Source organism: Eretmochelys imbricata, chromosome 2 (assembly GCF_965152235.1).
Source record: "Eretmochelys imbricata isolate rEreImb1 chromosome 2, rEreImb1.hap1, whole genome shotgun sequence".
NCBI classification, from domain to species: Eukaryota; Metazoa; Chordata; order Testudines; family Cheloniidae; genus Eretmochelys; species Eretmochelys imbricata.
Genome location: NC_135573.1, coordinates 101,735,926 through 101,753,946, shown reverse-complemented (window position 1 = coordinate 101,753,946; position 18,021 = coordinate 101,735,926). Strand labels below are relative to the sequence as shown.

Sequence of the window (18,021 nt, the reverse complement as noted above, 5' to 3'; positions counted from 1 at the left end):
ATTTAAATCACAATTAGGACTTTAAGCTCACACCACATAGGGTGATAAACTAGGGAAGGGATGAGTTCTCTCCTCTGCTGGATACTATTTGGCTGAAAATAGTTTTCTGCAAGAAGCCAACCTATTTACATTGCAACGGTTTATATCTACAATCTAAAAAGACAGAAAATCAAAAATTGCAGGATTCATGATATGATTTTTTTTTCCTAGTGATCTTCTCCTGTTTATGTGAAGGAGGATTTGAGAGTTTCTTCTTTTGAGGTTACCACTATGTATTCCAGTAAAAGATTAACAATGTCTCTCATACAAGGCTCTTCCAAGTTGGGCAGAGAAAATACAAAATATCATAAATGGGCTGCAGTAGCCAATCAAGGCACGGCCATAAAATGGTGTTCACAACAGTTTTTTAAAAGAAGAAACTTAAAATACAAGAGAAAAAATAGGTCAAGGCAAAATTAAATTGATTTATTGCTAATAACTACATCTCAGCTATCAATGGTATATGATGCTCTTACTCAGAGAGCAAATGCCCAGTTGCCAAAGCAAGATGGACTAGGGTTTCTAGGGCACAGCAGAGTTTATTTTTGATGTTATCTTTCTCCAATGTGATGCTGTTAGGGCATGCTCCACATTCCATTTCTTTATTTTACCAAGAAAGTTCCTAAACAACCTGATCTTGTCCTGGACACCAATGTAATTGTCACAACCTCTTCACTTCTACAGAGCATCAGCAGATATCATGCATTTGAAGGTTTCCAGTTCAAACTTATCCAAGTATTCTGGAGCAGCTCCTATGTTTAAAGGAAGGATATTAAATACCTTTGTGTCAGGCAGAAGACATTCAAGGCATGATTCTAAAGTACATACTGTATCTTATTAAAATGTTTAAAAAGGATATTTACCATAATTGGCAGAACTCTCCCTATTGTGGTGGGTTGAGAACTCGGGGAAAAAAAGGCAAATCTCCCTGTTTACTTGTTACTTACTATACTTACAAATATCCACTCATTACCTGATTGGTATGTGATCAAGAGTCTTAAAGCATGGCCCTCTTGGAAAAATGATTATGTATTTCAAATGGCACCTCCTTACTGAAAAGATCTACTTTCCGTGTACAGTGAATTCTGCTTATTAGCAACCTCTTTGTTCCCAGCAAAAGGCTGTCATTCTCCAGAAGTTACCAATAAGTGTAAGGCAGGTTTGCACGGCCAAACAACTTGTCTGGAATGAGATACACTACTGAAATGAAAGGAGAACGTCAGTCCTTTATGTTCAACATTGAGCTGCATAATTTTAGTCATCCACAGTTTCCTTGAAATAACTAAGAATACCCATTTAAAATTGTCTTTTAAAAATAACATACACAAAGGAAAGTTGGAAAAAATTAATATTATTAACATTTCTGACTTAAATATTTCCACATAACAAAAATGTTATTTTTATGTCACCAGCTATATTACTTATATACATATGCAAAGAGTTAAAGAAATAAGAGATTCCCTATCAAAAACAACAGTGATTTCTTTCTTCAGGAATCTAAAATGACTAGGTCTTATAGCAGACAAAGTATCGATAATATTTACCAAAAGGGGAAAAAAGTGTTTTTTGTATCCTAGAGCAAATAAAAGGCGATTATTTTTCAAATGGTAAAATAAAACCCAACTCTATTTTACATTACAATGAATCCAATACTGATCTAGAAGTATTCATATGAACTCGAAAACTTGATGAAATCTTCCTGCAATTGGGATTACTATTTACAAAATATACTGATCAGCCACACAGAGGCCCATATATTTGTATATATACATACACACACACACACACACATATATATATATAACATATAAATAAATTCAAAGGAACAAAAAGTAAAAGTAAGCAAAGAGCTTTCTGTCTTTGGAATGTCTAAAACATGACTTAAGTTTTACTCCAGTGTTTCTTTGTTATGAATACACTTAAAAGTGGCACCTTTTAGAGCAGTACTAAGGCTATGTCTACACTTACAGCGGCAAGTAGAGTAAAGGCACTACACCTATAGCTACATGCCATGGCAAAAGGCAGGTGGCATGCCATGTCACTAAAGTGAGTAGCTACATACTGCTGTGTGCAGGCAGTAACGAAAAGGCTCTGGCAGTAGAGAGGCAGAGGGACACTACACTGCAGAAATTAGCAGCATAGACATGGGAGGCCCTGCTTGGAAATGCAGAGAGGTGTGTTGGATATATACCCTGAGGGCTGAGATATGTGGGCACTCTACTCTACCCACCTAAGCCCTGCCTCACCATCTACACTGCTATTTATACCCCTGTACTCTACACACTGCCGTAGCTGTAGATGTACCTTAAGTTAACTAGGTAGTTTTACTGAAAAAATAATTAAAAAACAAACAAAAAAACACCACAGTAAAATGCTTTCAGAGTTGATGCAAAAGAAAATAATGATGCTTTTACAGATTTGGAACTATAAATGTCTACAGTACAGATTACTTTTACGTTAACTGAGGTGACCTGTACTGCAGCTTACTTCCAGTCTACTATTAAAATGTACTATTTTAGGTAACCTCCCAACTTTAGTATATGGCTTGTGCTTTCCACAAATACTCAAGTATCTGCCTGTTGATCCTTATGGCTAACCTAAAAACAGGGGTGTTCAACCAGTTTAATCTCTTTTAGTTTGGATTTTCTTTGAATATTTATTGCTGAGTTTGAAGCCTCAGACATTTTGATGGAAAAAAAACTAATAACTGTCTCTACAACTGGAATGGAAATAGCCTGGTCACCTCTCAAGAGATTAGCTACATAAATACCATTTAATGCAAGGGCAATTCACTTTCCAAAATTCCTCAAATGCACCAAAAGAAACTAAGAACAGAAATTTAACATTTTACTTTGCATTGTAAAAATTAATTCTGTACTGCATGCATCTCTATTGTAACACTTTTCTTTCTAACCTCAAATGTTTTTGCTATACATTAAAAAAATAAAATAAAAAAGCAAATGACAATTTTCATGGTTTTCCCATGAAGTTACTTTTCATCTTCTTTACTAATGCAAGGGAATCACTCTTTCCTGATATGACGTTCCAGTTAATTGTTCAACTAGAAATACTGGCTGTGGATTAGAAGATGAAACCGCACGTAGTATTACCTGAGTTCACTGATTTGTAGACAACTTAACACAGATTAATTGATGTTTTTTCAATATTTTCCCACAAGCTTACAAAAACAATGATTCTTTTTAAGTACTTTTTGTAAATAATTAAAAAAACTATAATATATTATTCTATTGTTAATATTTTCAATGCTTGAAGCATCAACTGTAAAATCCATATGCTTTACTTTTTTCAAAACATATGTTGAGAAATTCAAGTCCTGAAAGCAAAGCTTTCAACTAAGGTGTCATCGAAAAACATTGCTTATACTCTGCCATTCATTTGAAGATTCTTGAACAACTTCTTCTAAATTCAAAGCACGATTAATATCTTCCCCTTCTTGTTGACTGGCAGATTCTTGTATAGTACCTATTGTAATACAACAGAGAAAGAAAGGAATGACCAATACAGATAACATAAGACTATTGCAAATACAACAAAAACAAGGAATGAGGAATATGCACAAATTATTTTGGTTCATAAATCAGAACATCCCCTTGAAATGGAAAAAAAAAAATCAAAGGGAATGGACCTTTTCACTAGAACTGTGTATCATCTACATTCTATGTTTTAGATCGTCCCCACCTACAGTACAGAGGAAAGGGGATACTGAAGCCACTCACTGATCTCTGCTTCAAAAAATGTGTGCTTAACATTACTACATATCACGTTACCTACCAGCATAACCATGAGCTCGTTTCATATGGAGTTTCATATTGCTTTTCTGTGTAAAGCCCATTGCACAGTAATCACATTTGTAAGGCCTCTCTCCTGTGTGCTTTTTCATGTGCACCTGAAGGGCACTCTTCTGGTTAAAAGCTTTATCACACAGTGTACACTGAAATGGACGTTCCCCTGCACAACAGAAAAATTTACATGGTAACTTTTCAGGTAACAAAACTACATGGGACAGAATACACTTATAATCCTTGAAGAAAGCATTAACATTTCTACTTTATATTCATGATTTTGTTAAGTTTGACAAATTTGTGTTTTAGAATACCAAGTTATAAAGAAGCTTACAAGTTTGATACTTTTTGCCCTACCTCAGAAAGGTAATATAAATTAGGCCATTTTATTAATTTCTAGAAAACTGAATTACTCTCAGACTTGAAAGGTGTGCCATTAAAAAATCATTTCTGCTAGATTTGCAATAAAATACCAAACGTAACCCCTGTCCTGTGTGCCAAGAGGTGAATGATCTCCATACAAGTAATATAAAAGCAAATAAACTTTTCCCTATTTGCTAGACTTGTTTATTTACAAGGATAAACACAATTTCAATTAGAACTTATTCATTTCTAAACAAAATTATTTACCCAAAACAGACCATTACTATGATGGTAGGTCTACAAACATTTTATTTTTTTATATTATATATAAAGTATAGCACAGTGCTATAGCTCTGCTATAGTCAATGTGTGTGTGTGTATGTGTGTGTGTGTGTGTGTGTGTGTATCAAATAGTCTGTTTTCTTTAACAGTTTATGAAGCACTGTTTAAATATACAAATGTAAAGTATTTTTCTTATTGAAAAGTACAACCAAAGAAAAATCAGAAATTTCTTATATGGTAATCTTATGTTAGCAGCTTCCCTCTTCATTAATCACTAATGGGTAAATGCTACCCAAACCAGGGTGGATAAAATTTTTGATTTTAAAAAATGATTTTTTAAAGTTAAATCCGTTTTTTTAATTGGATTTTTGTTTAAATTAAATCCATTTTTCTTTTAAAAAATAAACATATTTAAAATTACAACATATATTAAAGCCCAAACTTACTATAATCTAGTAAAACCATTAAATTTAAAAAAAATATTTAAGCAGTAAATATTTGCCGCTGAAGTTTTAAAGGAAGTAAGTCAAGTCTAAATCACTGGGTAAGCACCTGGAACCAGAGTTTGCCGAAATGCTAAACCAGCTTTTGACAGCAGTAGCCTCTTCTGCAGGTGCAGAAGTATTTTCTTTATTTTGATTGATTCAACAAGTTTATTTCAATAACTAGTTCATTCCAAGTTGAGAAATTGATTGGGAACTGAAAAGCAGCAAAACTCCTCTTCCTCTTTCAACCTATGAATAAAAACTAGGTGAGAGGATAAGATCTACTACTACTTAAACCTTGAAAGTCTGCTGCAGTTTCCACGGTATGCATCTGATGAAGTGAGCTGTAGCTCACGAAAGCTCATGCTCAAATAAATTGGTTAGTCTCTAAGGTGCCACAAGTACTCCTTTTCTTTTTGAGAAACAATCAGTTCAATTCACTAACTATAGATTATACCTCCTTTGTTTAACACATCAATTTCTTCAACTGCAAAACATGTTTTGATAAACTTTGTTTTTTATGTATTCTTCATATTTAAGGTAGTTTTATGTAATTAATAAAATACCATTTTAAAATTCTGGTTTTGTTAATTTTCAATTGAATTTTAATTTCCATCTAAACAGAGGTTGATACAAATCACAAATACAAATTAATTATTATGTAGTAAATAGGAAATGCATCATTCACTGTTTTCCAACGTAATACAAAACATAAAAATAAAGAATCTGAATAAATATACGTTAAGTTATATAACTGCTTAAATAAATGTATTTAGGCAGAGTATCCTCCTGGTTAGCAAAAAGAAGTACCACATTTGTTGAAAAGGCTATATTAAATTGCAAATCAACATGTTTTAATGGTTATCAATGGGAATGAACCTCTCTTTAGGAAAATTACTAAAAAATACAAAGCAAAACAAAAATGAATTATTTAAATCAAGATCTCCTGCTTGCTGATTTAAATTATTTAAATCAATCCACCCTGACCTCCAGCTATAGAAATTAAGAGGCAGTCCAGTGTTTTTGCTGGAGGCTCAAGGACTACGCCCTGCCCTTCATCTTAGGCCACCAGAAAAATTCTTCCAAAGCTGAAGAAACAGTGTAGCAACCAATTATTAGCATCAAGACAACCTGATATAATGCATTAATTAACCTTAAGAGAATATGTCTACATTTTCCTTTAGAAAAAGATTTCCATTTTTAGCCTGGTCATTTACTAGACTATCCAAGTGGACTGAATGAGGAGAAAAGCTACGCAACAGAAAGACATTTATCAGGTAAATTACATATTCTGTTGCTCAACTTCTCTCCTCATTCATTACTAACAGAAGTAGCGAACAGTGAATCACAAAAGTGTGGGGCAGAACAAGCAGTGTTTTAATTGATATAGCAGAACAACAGGCAGGAACGACGAGGCAGTATGTGGGAAACAACTCAGCAGTACCTTCCTACCAAAGGAAAGAAAGGAATGGAAACACTTACTTGTAAAATCATCCTCAGACTAGGCTCATGACCTGTGAATAAGTTCTGCCGGTTGCTTAGCGTACTAGCTAGTGCATGATTTTAACCACTTGCCTGCAGCAATTCTGAGGCCCTAAGGCCTTAGCATTTTGGACTGAAAGAGACACCTGGCATGTGAACTCAATATGTTTGAAATATATCTTTTAAGTTCCATGAAAGCCCATTTATGTCATACTCTTCCAAAGGAGTACTAATGGTTAGAACAAAATGATGGAAGAACTATTTTCCAGGAATAGTGGAAAAAGGAACCTACTTGAATAGAAAATTTCCTGAAGCTACAAGAGTAATTTTATACTTTTGACAACCACAGTGTGGTTCTTGTAGAGACAGGAACCAATTCCAAAAACTACCTATTAGAGGTAATGAGAGCAGGTCAGAGGCTCTCACTGATTAATCTTGGCATCTGATACTCAAAGGGAGAATCTGATGTGCTACATACAGAATACCACTAGAGCTGGTACCCACATTTCTATTGTGCTTGGTTGTAGGGCTCCTATCGACCATTCTGGAGGAACAATAAGGTGGCTGAGATCACTAGAACTTTGTGATTATTATTATAATTCCCTGCTATGTAGTTTCTTTCACATTCTTCTGGAACAGCTGATACTGGCCAATGCTACTGTCAGGATATTGGACTCAATGGACCACTGGTCTGATCCCATATGGCCATGTCTGTGGGAGTGAGGTTTGCTGGTTTTGTTTTGTTTTGTTTTTTTTTTGGGGGGGGGGGGGGAGAAAGGGGAGGTTGTTCAGAGACACCACTGAAAGAGCTGCTGAAGTTAACTAAAAGGACGTGTACTCTGAAATTTTGGAAATTTGCCTTCTAGATATGCTCCCCACTGTACAAAACTTTCTCACACAGTGAATATGCAATGGTCCAGAATGAACATTAGATTGACTTTCTGCATGTTATTTGTACTTAAACTATGGAGGCCACCCTGCTATTTCAGCTGCTAATTTTCTCTAATGTTCTCAGAGAAGCAACTCACCTCTAAATCTGGATGCACAAGATATTTGTTTAAAGATGACTGATTGCTATTCATGGGTATAATATTGCCTTTGTAGCTGCCGAGTCATAAGCCATTGCTCATCACAGATCACATCAAAGGTCTGACAAGGTCAGCACATGAGATGTTCAACTCCAGGCAAGGATTATACTCCTAAATGAACCACCTGCTTACCATCAACTAGATTTTCCTTATTAAGTATATGAAAAACCTCTGGTCTGAATGGCTATAGGTGAGGCTTTGAAATTGCAGCATTGTATGTCCTCTCTCTTATGGTCCTTTGGAAAAAAGCTCCCTTCTGAAGGAGTGCCTGTCTTTCACTGGAGAAGCTATTGCTGCACCAGCCTTAGGTTTCCAAAACATATTACATGTCTTTGTTATATAACATTTAGTTTAAAATTTAGTTTTGATCAGACATCTTCATTTGGATCCCAAGATGATCTCAAAGGAGGTGGCTAAGGAAAACCTTCTATTTAATAATGTTTGAAAGATACTTTATTGCAAGCCACTATCCTCTTGTCCTGTCTTGCACGTGGTGGTGCATGTGGTACTTCCCCAGGCTGTTTACATGGGGGAGATAGCATGCTACTGATCCTGGCTTGGAGGACTACTCAGCTGAGGAGGGATACTGATACAAATACCTCAACTCAATTGTAGAAGCAGCTTGCTAGATGTCCCCAGGAACATGAAAGGTTGCCTGCCTGCTCCCCCAGGATAGCTAGCATCCAAGTATTATAGGAGCAACCTAGCTCCTCTCAGGTCTTTATTCAGTAAATCAGGATAATTTTGAACACAGAAAGGGATTTCTCACTTAACCACTGTAATCCCATGATGGTGCAGCTTTGTGGGGAGTGGAATGTCACATCTCACAGTCAGCATGGATTTGTCAAGAAAAAATTGTGTCAAACCAACCCAATAGCTTTCTTTGACAGGGTAACAAGAATTAACAAGATAACAAGTAACAAGATAGGGAGGAGGCGGCAGACATGGTATTTCTTGACTTTAGTAAAGCTTTTGATACTGTTTCGCATGACCTTCTCATAAACAAACTAGGAAAATGCAACCTAGATGGAGCTACTATAAGGTGGGTGCAAAACTGATTGGAAAACTGTTCCCAGAGTAGTTATCAGTGGTTCACAGTCATGCTGGAAGGAAAGTGGGGTCCCACAGGGATCAGTTCTGGGTCTGGTTCTGTTCAATATCTTCATCAATGATTTAGATAATGGCATAGAGAGTACACTTATAAAAAGTCTGTGGAAGATACCAAGCTGGGAGGGGTTGCAAGTTGTCATAACCATAAGGGTAGCCTAAAATTCCTCCTTACCTGTAAGGGGTTAAACAGCTCAAATAACCTGGTTGGCACCTGACCAAAGGAACCAACGGGGACAAAAGATACTTTCAAATCTGGGTGAGGGGAGAGGCTTTGTTTTGGGTTCTTTGTTTCTGTGTTCGTTTGCTCTTGGGACTAGGAGGGACCAGATATCAATCCATGTTCTCCAAACCATTCTGAACCAGTCTCTCATATTACAGAAATTTTAAGTACAGCCAGGCAAGGCATATTAGTTTATCTTTGTTTTCTCAATTTGTGAATTTTCCCTTTGCTAGAGGGAAGTTTATCCTGGTTTTTTTGTAACTTTCAAGTTTTGCCTAGAGGGGAATCCTCTGTGTTTTGAATCTGATTACCTTGTAAAGTATTTACCATCCTGATTTTACAGAGGTGATTCTTTTACTTTTTCTTTAAATAAAATCCTTCCTTTAAGAACCTGACTGATTTTTTCCATTGTTCCAAGACCGCGTGGTTTGGGTTTTTGATCATTTTGTAACCAATTGGTTAGGATATATGCTCAAGCCTTCCTCAGGAAAGGGGGTGTAGGCTTGAGGAAATATTTTTGGGGAACAGGACTCCAAGTGGTCCCTTCCCTGACTGTTCGTTAAATCACTTGGTATGGCAGCGATACCAAGGCAAGAAAGGAATCTGTGCCTTGGGGAAGTTTTAACCTAAGCTGGTAAGAAGCTTAGGGGATCTTTCATGCGGGTCCCCACATCTGTACCCCAGAGTTCAGAGTGGGGAAGGAACCCTGACACAAGTGCTTTGGAGAATAGGATTAAAATTCAAAATGATCTGGACAAACTAGAGAAATGGTCTGAAGTAAACAGGATGAAATTCAATAAGGACAAATGCAAAGTACTCCATTTAGTAAGGAACAATGAGCTGCACACATACAAAATGGGAAATGACTGCCTAGGAACGAGTATTGCGGAAAGGGATCTGGGAGTCACAGTGGATCACAAGCTAAAGAAGAGTCAACAGCGTAAGGCTGTTGCAAAAAAAGCGAACACCATTCTGGGATGTATTAGCAGGAGTGTTGTAAGCAAAACATGAGAAGTAATTCTTCCGCTCTACTTCTGCACTGATTAGGCCTCGACTGGAGTATTGTGTCCAGTTCTGGGGACCACATTTCAGGAAGGATGTGGAAAAATTGGAGAGAGTCCAGAGAAGAGCAACAAAAAGGATTAAAGGTCTAGAAAACATGACCCATGAGGGAAAACTTAAAAAATTGGGTTTGTTTAGTCTGGAAAAGAGAAGACTGAGGGGGGACATGATAACAGTTTTCAAGTACGTAAAAGGTTGTTACAAGCAGGAAGGAGAAAAATTGTTTTTCTTAACCTCTGAGGATAGGACAAGAAGCAATGGGCTTAAATTGCAGCAAGGGAGGTTTAGGCTTCCTAACTGTCAGGGTAGTTAAGCACTGAAATAGATTGCCTAGGGAGGTTGTGGAATCTCCATCACTGGAGATTTTTAAGGGCAGATTAGTCAAACACCTGTCAGAAACGGTCTAGATAATACTTAGGCCTTGTCTACACTACAGGGAAAAGTCAATCTAAGCTATGCAATTTGAGTTACGTGAATAGTGTAACTCAAGTCGACATAGCTTAGATCTACTTACCACAGGGTCCACACTATGCAATGTCGACGGGAGATGCTCTCCCGTCAACTCCCCTTACTCTTCTCGATCCGGTGAAGTACAAAAGTCGACAGGAGAGTGGTCTGCGATCGATTTAGCGGGGTCTTCACTAGACCGCTAAATCAACTGCTGATGCATCGATTGCTGCGTGTTGATACCCCGGTAGGTGTAGACAAGCTCTTAGTCCTGCCATGAGTGGAGGGGACTGGACTAGATCGCCCCTCAAGGTCCCTTCCAGTCCTATGATGCCTCTAATCTGCTCAGAGGCTGCCTCAAGTGTTCCTTTACACTTCAATATAGAGCCAGCTTGTGGAGTGGGGAAGGGGCAGGGAAAAGAGACAGAGAGAAAGAGATCCTTTCCCATCTTTCAGACTATGAGCCCCTTTCTCTGGCAAAGACAGGGTTTATGGCTGATGATCATAAGACACAATTCCCACAATTGAAATATGAGTCACTTTCCCTAACAGAGAGGGGGCCCTTAGGCTGAAAGCCAGACAGACAATTCCCACTGCACCACATCCTGAGGCAAAGCTTCACAGGAGTGACCGGCTTTTCTACATGTCCACACACATGCTGGTGGGGAGGGTATAGTGAGTTTGATACAGAGCACCAAGAGCGCCTCGATGTAGGAGAAAAATCGCAGCAAACACTCCCGCAGTGGGAGAAGGGATTCAACCCTGGGGTTGCAATTGCACCCTACTTGTTATTAACAATATTAACTGCTGCTTTGCAAAAGTGATGCTTGCTTTTGCCTTTTTGGGACCTGTGTCTCTGGGGTTTGCAAGACTTACCTCTGAATAACATGAAAATCCCCTGAGTCATAAGGGGAGGAAATGGAGTTGTGTAGGAGCCCTGCTTCTTTCAATAGGGAGCTGAGGACCACTTCAGTATCTTGTGGGCAGAGTAGAGAATTTTGGCTCCTCCTCATGGATTTTTCCTTGTAGCCCACATCTGTGGTAGCCACATCACACCACCCCACTCCCTGAGCTGGCTAGACAGTGTTCTCTTCATCTTTAAATTCTCTCCCTCTCTCTATCTGAAGTGCTCAGAAGCTCCTGTCTCGGCTTTTCTGCATTTGAGTCATGGTTCCTGGAAGCAAGAGGGGACTTGACTTGCGGATCGAAATCTGAGGCCTGTACCCTGGGGTCAACTTGCTGTGAATATGCAGTGCAAGATTTGCCCTTCGCAGGACCTGTAAATGCAGAACCTGTAAACAGGGAGCACTGTTTACATAGCCTGGTATTTTGAAGACACTGCAATCCTGGAGACAAGGTGCTGCAGCAGATTGAAACCACCGTGCTGCCAAATACCTGCTCGGAGATAAGTCACTATTGCATGAAAATGAATAAAAACTGAAGTTATAAAACAAAATTGTCAGGAGAAACAGCCACCAGAGGCAGAAAATCTGGTGGCTTGAGCTCAAAGCCAGGGCTTAGTCCTGGAGCCTCCTGCAACACAATGCACCACCTCTGAATTGTACAAGTGAGGGGTATTAACCCGTTAGTGATGATGATGAGAAACGATGTACATCAGAAATATAAAGTACATCTTATAATAAAATTATTTCACACCACTTACAACCATAACACTTGAGACCATTTTTTTCTATTTAAATATAGAAATTAAAGCCCTGAGATCTTTTCTCATGCAAATTCTACATTTTAAAATTTCATCTGAATGACACCGGATAGACTCCCAGCACTTCATCAAGAAGACTGTTCCTATAAACAGTTACATTGCATTTTTTACTTTTTGGCGGAACACTCTTAATTAGAAGAAAGCAATTTTCTCAAAATTATATTACCTAATTCATCTATAAACATCTTTGGAATCCCTGGATGTCTCTATTCCAATTATTCATGGGTTTCCACTTGGTGAACCAACCACATTTCAGACTACTTTAATTTTATTTCTTCATGAACTGCAAGTGAAATTGTAGCTGGAAACCATTTAGAAATCTAGCTACTGAGACTAGAAAAAAGGCCAACAAGCTAAAATGGAACAAGAAGCCCAAAGTTCCCTTTTATTTTGGGACATCAAGGAATATCAGAAGTAAAAACTTTTTGCCTGATAACACGAAGGGACTTTTTCTACTGGTCCCAACTGAAGCATGAATGGACATGGTCACCTAGTACTCACTCATGAGAGAGGTTCATGGAAAAGGATGGGGGAGAAGGAGGTAGTGTAGTATGGAGTGAAACTGAATAGAATAACTTTACTAATTTCCAAAATTCACTTATCTGAGACAATTCCAGTCCATGTCACTCAAAAGAAGGATGAAATGTACTCAGAGGGGACTGAAGGAGGGAATAAGTCCACAAAGCATGATTCAAGGTTCTTATTAATTGGTTTTGTGTAAAATGGTCTAATTTAGGTATTGTAACTAAAACTAACTTGAGAATCAATTAATAAGGAGTATAGCAGTAGGATTATACTACCGACCACTTGATCAGGATGGTGAATGACTGTGAAACGCTCAAGGAGATTAGAGAGACTACAAAAATAGAAAACCCCATAATAAGGGGGATTTCAACTATCCCCATGCTTACTGGTATGTCTCACCACAAGGCAGGATGCAGAGATAAAATTTCTAGACACCATTAATGACTGCTTCTTGAAGCGGCTAGTCCTGGAAACCACAAGAGGAGAGGCAATTTTTGATTTAGTCCTAAATGGAGCATAGGATCTGGTCCAAAAGGTTAATATAGCTGAACCACATGGTGATAGTGACCACAATGTAATTTAATTTAACATTCTGAGGGAGGAAGCGGGGAAGAATAGCAAAACACCCCACCATAGTAGAATTTAACTTCAAAAAGGGGGAACTATACAAAAAATGAGGGAGACAGTTAAATGGAAATTAAAAGGAACAGTCAGAAGAGTTAAATGCCTGCAAGCTGCATGGAAAAATACACCATTAATACAGGGTAAACTAAATGTATACCCCAAATAAAAAACAAGAACAGTAAGAGGACCAAAATAATACCACCATAGCTAAACAGCAGAGTAAAAGAGGCAGCTAGAGCAAAAAGGCATCCTTTAAAAAATGAAAGTCAAATCCTACAGAGGAAAACAGAAAGGAGCATAAAGTCCAGAAGGTCAAGTGTAAAAGCATAATTAGGCAGATCAAAAAATAATTTGAAGAACAAATAGCAAAACACACAAAAATTAACAGCAATTTTTTTTTAAAGTACATCAGTTGCAGGAAGCCTGCCAACAATGAGAGGGGCCACTGGACAATCATGGTATTAAAGGAGCACTCAAGAAAAACGAGGCCATTGTGGAGAAGCTAAATGAATTCTTTCCTTCAGTCTTCATTGCAGAGAATGGGAGGGAGATTCCCAAACCTGAGCCATTCTTTTTAGACGACAAATCTGAGGAACTGTCGCACACTGAGGTGTCAGTATATTTTGGAACAAATTGATAAATTAAACCGTAATAAGTCACTAGGACCAGATGGTATTCCCCCAAGACTTTTGAAGGAACTCAGATAAGATACTGAAGAACTTACTGTGGAACATAACCTATTGATAAAATCAGCCTCTGCACCGGATGACTGGAGGATTGCTCACATAATGCCGATTTAAAAGAAAAAAGGCTCCAGAAACAATTCTAGAAAATAAAGGCTGGTAAGCCTAACTTCAGTACCAGACAAACTGGTTGAAACTATTGTAAAGAATAGAATTATCAGACACATAGATGAACACAATATATTGGGGATGAGTCAACATGGCTTTTGTAAAGGGAAATCATGTCTCACCTATCTATTAGAATTCTTTGAGGGTGTCAACAAGCAGGTGGACAAGGGTGATCCAGTTGGTATAGTGTATCTTGATTTTTGGAAAGCCTTTACCAAGGTCCCTCTCCAAAGGCTCTTAAGCAAAGTAAGCAGTCATGGGATAAGAGGGAAGGTCCTTTCAAGGATCAGTAACTGGTTGAAAGACAGAAAGCAAAGAGTAGGAATAAAGGGTCAGTTTCCACAATGGAAAGAAGTAAATGGCAGGGTCCCCCAAGGATCTGTACTGGGACTTGTGGGGTTCAACATATTCATAAATCATCTGGAAAAGGAGGTAAAAAGTGAAATGGCTATGTTTGCTGATGAAACAAAATTACTCAAGGCAGTTAAGTCCAAAGCTGACTGTGAAGAGTTACAAAGAGACCTCACAAAACTAGTTGACTAGGCAACAAAACGTCAGATGAAATTCAATTTTGACAAATGTAAAATAATGCACACTGAAATAATCCCAAATATACATACAAAATGATGGGGCCTAACTTAGCTGTTATCACTCAAGAAAAACACCTTGCAGTCATCATAGCTAATTCTCTGAGAACATCTGCTCTATGAGCAGCGGCAGACAAAAGAAGCGAATAAAATATCAGGAACCGTTAGGGAAAGGGATACATAATATGATAGAAAAGATTATGCCACTATATAAATCCATGGTATGCCTTCATAGAATCATAGAATATCAGGGTTGGAAGGGACCTCAGGAGGTCATCTAGTCCAACCCCCTGCTCAAAGCAGGACCAATCCCCAATTAAATCATCCCAGCCAGGGCTTTGTCAAGCCTGACCTTAAAAACTTCTAAGGGAGGAGATTCTACCACCTCCCTAGGTAGCGCATTCCAGTGTTTCACCACCCTCCTAGTGAAAAAGTTTTTCCTAATATCCAACCTAAACCTCCCCCACTTCAACTTGAGACCATTACTCCTTGTCCTGTCCTCTTCTACCACTGAGAATAGTCTAGAACCATCCTCTTTGGAACCACCTCTCAGGTAGTTGAAAGCAGCTATCAAATCTCCCCCTCATTCTTCTCTTCTGCAGACTAAACGATCCCAGTTCCCTCAGCCTCTCCTCGTAAGTCATGTGTTCCAGACCCCTAATCATTTTTGTTGCCCTTCACTGGACTCTCTCCAATTTATCCACATCCTTCTTGTAGTGTGGGGCCCAAAACTGGACACAGTACTCCAGATGAGGCCTCACCAATGTCGAATAGAGGGGAACGATCACGTCCCTCGATCTGCTGGCTATGCCCCTACTTATACATCCCAAAATGCCATTGGCCTTCTTGGCAACAAGGGCACACTGTTGACTCATATCCAGCTTCTCGTCCACTGTCACCCCTAGGTCCTTTTCCGCAGAACTGCTGCCTAGCCAATCGGTCCCTAGTCTGTAGCAGTGCATTGGGTTCTTCCGTCCTAAGTGCAGGACCCTGCACTTATCCTTATTGAACCTCATCAGATTTCTTTTGGCCCAATCCTCCAATTTGTCCAGGTCCCTCTGTATCCTATCCCTGCCCTCCAGCGTATCTACCACTCCTCCCAGTTTAGTATCATCCGCAAATTTGCTGAGAGTGCAATCCACACCATCCTCCAGATCATTTATGAAGATATTGAACAAAACCGGCCCCAGTCATCTTGAAGACTATGTGCAGTTCTTGTCACCCCTTCTCAAAAACAATACATTAGAACCGGAAAAGTTATACCGAAGGGCAACAAAAATGTTTAGGGATATGGAACAGCTTCCATATGAGGAGAGATGAAAAAGACTAAGACTGTTTGGCTCAGGAGAGAACTGACTAAGGGGGGATACGATAGAGATCTTTAAATAATGAATGTGTGGAGAAAGTGAATAGGGAAATGTTATTTACCTCCTTACATAACACAAGAACCAATGGGAAATACACAATGAAACAATGTAAAGTAGTACTTCTTCACACAATGCATAGCCAGCCTGTGGAACTCATTGTGAAGGCCAAAAGTATAACTGAGTTCAAAAAAGGCATTAGATAAAATCATGGAGGATACGGCCAACAACAGCTATTAGCCAAGATGGTTAGGGACATAACCCATGCTCCAGCTGTCCCTAAACCTCTGACTGCCAGAAGCTGGGAACAGACAACAGGGGACTGATAACTCTATAATTTCCCTGTCCATTCTCTCTGAAGCATCTGGCACTATTCGCTTTTGGAAGACAGGATATTGGGCTAGATGGACCATGGTCTGACCCAGTATGGCCATTGTGTTCATGAATATACCCATATAACCTCAAAAACATGGGTTCACTGAAAACCGAAAGTCTGATGTCACAGAAGCATATCTTTGTTTCCGGAGCTTGGAATTATAATCTAAGCATCTGAATTGGTAAAGAAAATTTAAGAAAACATTTATACAAAATAAATGTAGTTGGTCACTTATTTTCTGTATTTCCTTTATTATTTCAAAAATTAATGTATGACTATTAGGGCTCAAGTGATTAAAAAATAATCGTGATTAATCGCGTGATTAAAAAAATTAATTTCAATTAATCGCGCTGTTAAACAGTAATAGAATACCATTTATTTAAATATTTTTGGATGTTTTCTACCAAGTGTACAGTGCTCACTTTATATTTATTTTTTATTACAAACATTTGCTCTGTAAAGAAACTTCAGTTCACCTCACTGAAGTACTGTAGTGCAATCTCTATCATGAAAGTTGAACTTACAAATGTAAAATTATGTAAAAAAAATAACTGCACTTAACAATAAAACAATGTCAAACTTTAGAGCCTACAAGTCCACTCAGTCCTACATCTTGTTCAGCCAATCACTCAGACAAACAAGCATTCAGTGGTGGGGGAGGACAGGGGAGGAAGGAAGGAAGCAATGACTTGTGCAGGAGGAAAGCCTGGGAAGACAGGGGGTGACAATGGGGAGGAGTAAGCAATAATTTGTGCAGGAGGGTGAGGAAGGTGTCTTTCTTCTGCTTCTGGAAGGGTGGTTTCTGCTACTGGGCTCACCAGGCTTAATTCCTTTTACTGAGCTAGGTGGGCTCCCTTCACCTGAGTGAGCCTTTGTTTGCAAGGGAGGCTGGATTTTACCTCAGGGACTTATCATACTGCAGGGGAGGAGAGTCTGGTGCAGGGAGGCTGAGCTGGCCAGGCCCATGTTCTCTATGGGTTATCCCCGGAGCGAATGGCCGGCTAAAGGCAATGGGGCACGACGCAAGGGGGTTGATCCTGCGAATGAGGGGCTGGCCAGGAACAATACGTCCCGTTTTGGCTAGGACAGTCCCCTTTTTCAGCTCTGTCCCAGCCGTCCCTACTTTTTCATCAGAATTGGGTATTTGTCCCGAATACAAGGCAGAACAGAGAGTGGTGGCTGCTGCCTGGTGATCAGCTGAAGGCAGCACTGCCTGCCAGCAGGAAAGTGGAGAAATCTGCTGCTGGCAGGGAGTGCTAGCTTCAGAGCTGACCCCTGGGCAGTGCAGAGCTTGAGGGTTGTGGGGTGGGGAAAAAGAGAGATCAGCCTCAGACATGGAAGACACAGAGCTCGGGGAGGGGAGAGATAAGCCTCAGACGGGGGAGGCGTGGAGCTTTGTGGGGGGGGGGGAAGAGGGTGTCAGCCCCAGCTGCAAGCAGCACAGGCTCGGGGGGGGGGGGGGGGGGGGGCGGGCTGGTCAGCCTCAACCCCAGGTGGCATGGGGCTCAGGAGGGGGGCAGTCAGCCCCAGCTGCAGGTGGCACAGGGATGGGAGCGGGGGTCAGCCCCAGGCCCAGGAGGAATGGGGAGG

At 39.4% G+C, this 18,021-nt stretch overlaps 1 protein-coding gene across 7 annotated transcripts in view; it reads right to left on the bottom strand.

Annotated features, from left to right (window-relative positions):
• Positions 1–1,374: 1,374 nt before the first annotated feature.
• Positions 1,375–18,021, bottom strand: part of ZNF236 (zinc finger protein 236) — a 181,759-nt gene continuing 165,112 nt past the window's right edge. For all 7 annotated transcript variants that reach the window (XM_077810525.1, XM_077810520.1, XM_077810523.1 and 4 more), the window contains 2 exons: positions 3,832–4,008; positions 1,375–3,522 (listed from right to left, as the gene is read on the bottom strand). In XM_077810525.1, coding sequence (XP_077666651.1) covers positions 3,401–3,522; positions 3,832–4,008 — 299 coding nt within the window. In that variant the 3' untranslated portion in view covers positions 1,375–3,400. The remainder of the gene's footprint in view (positions 3,523–3,831; positions 4,009–18,021) is intronic.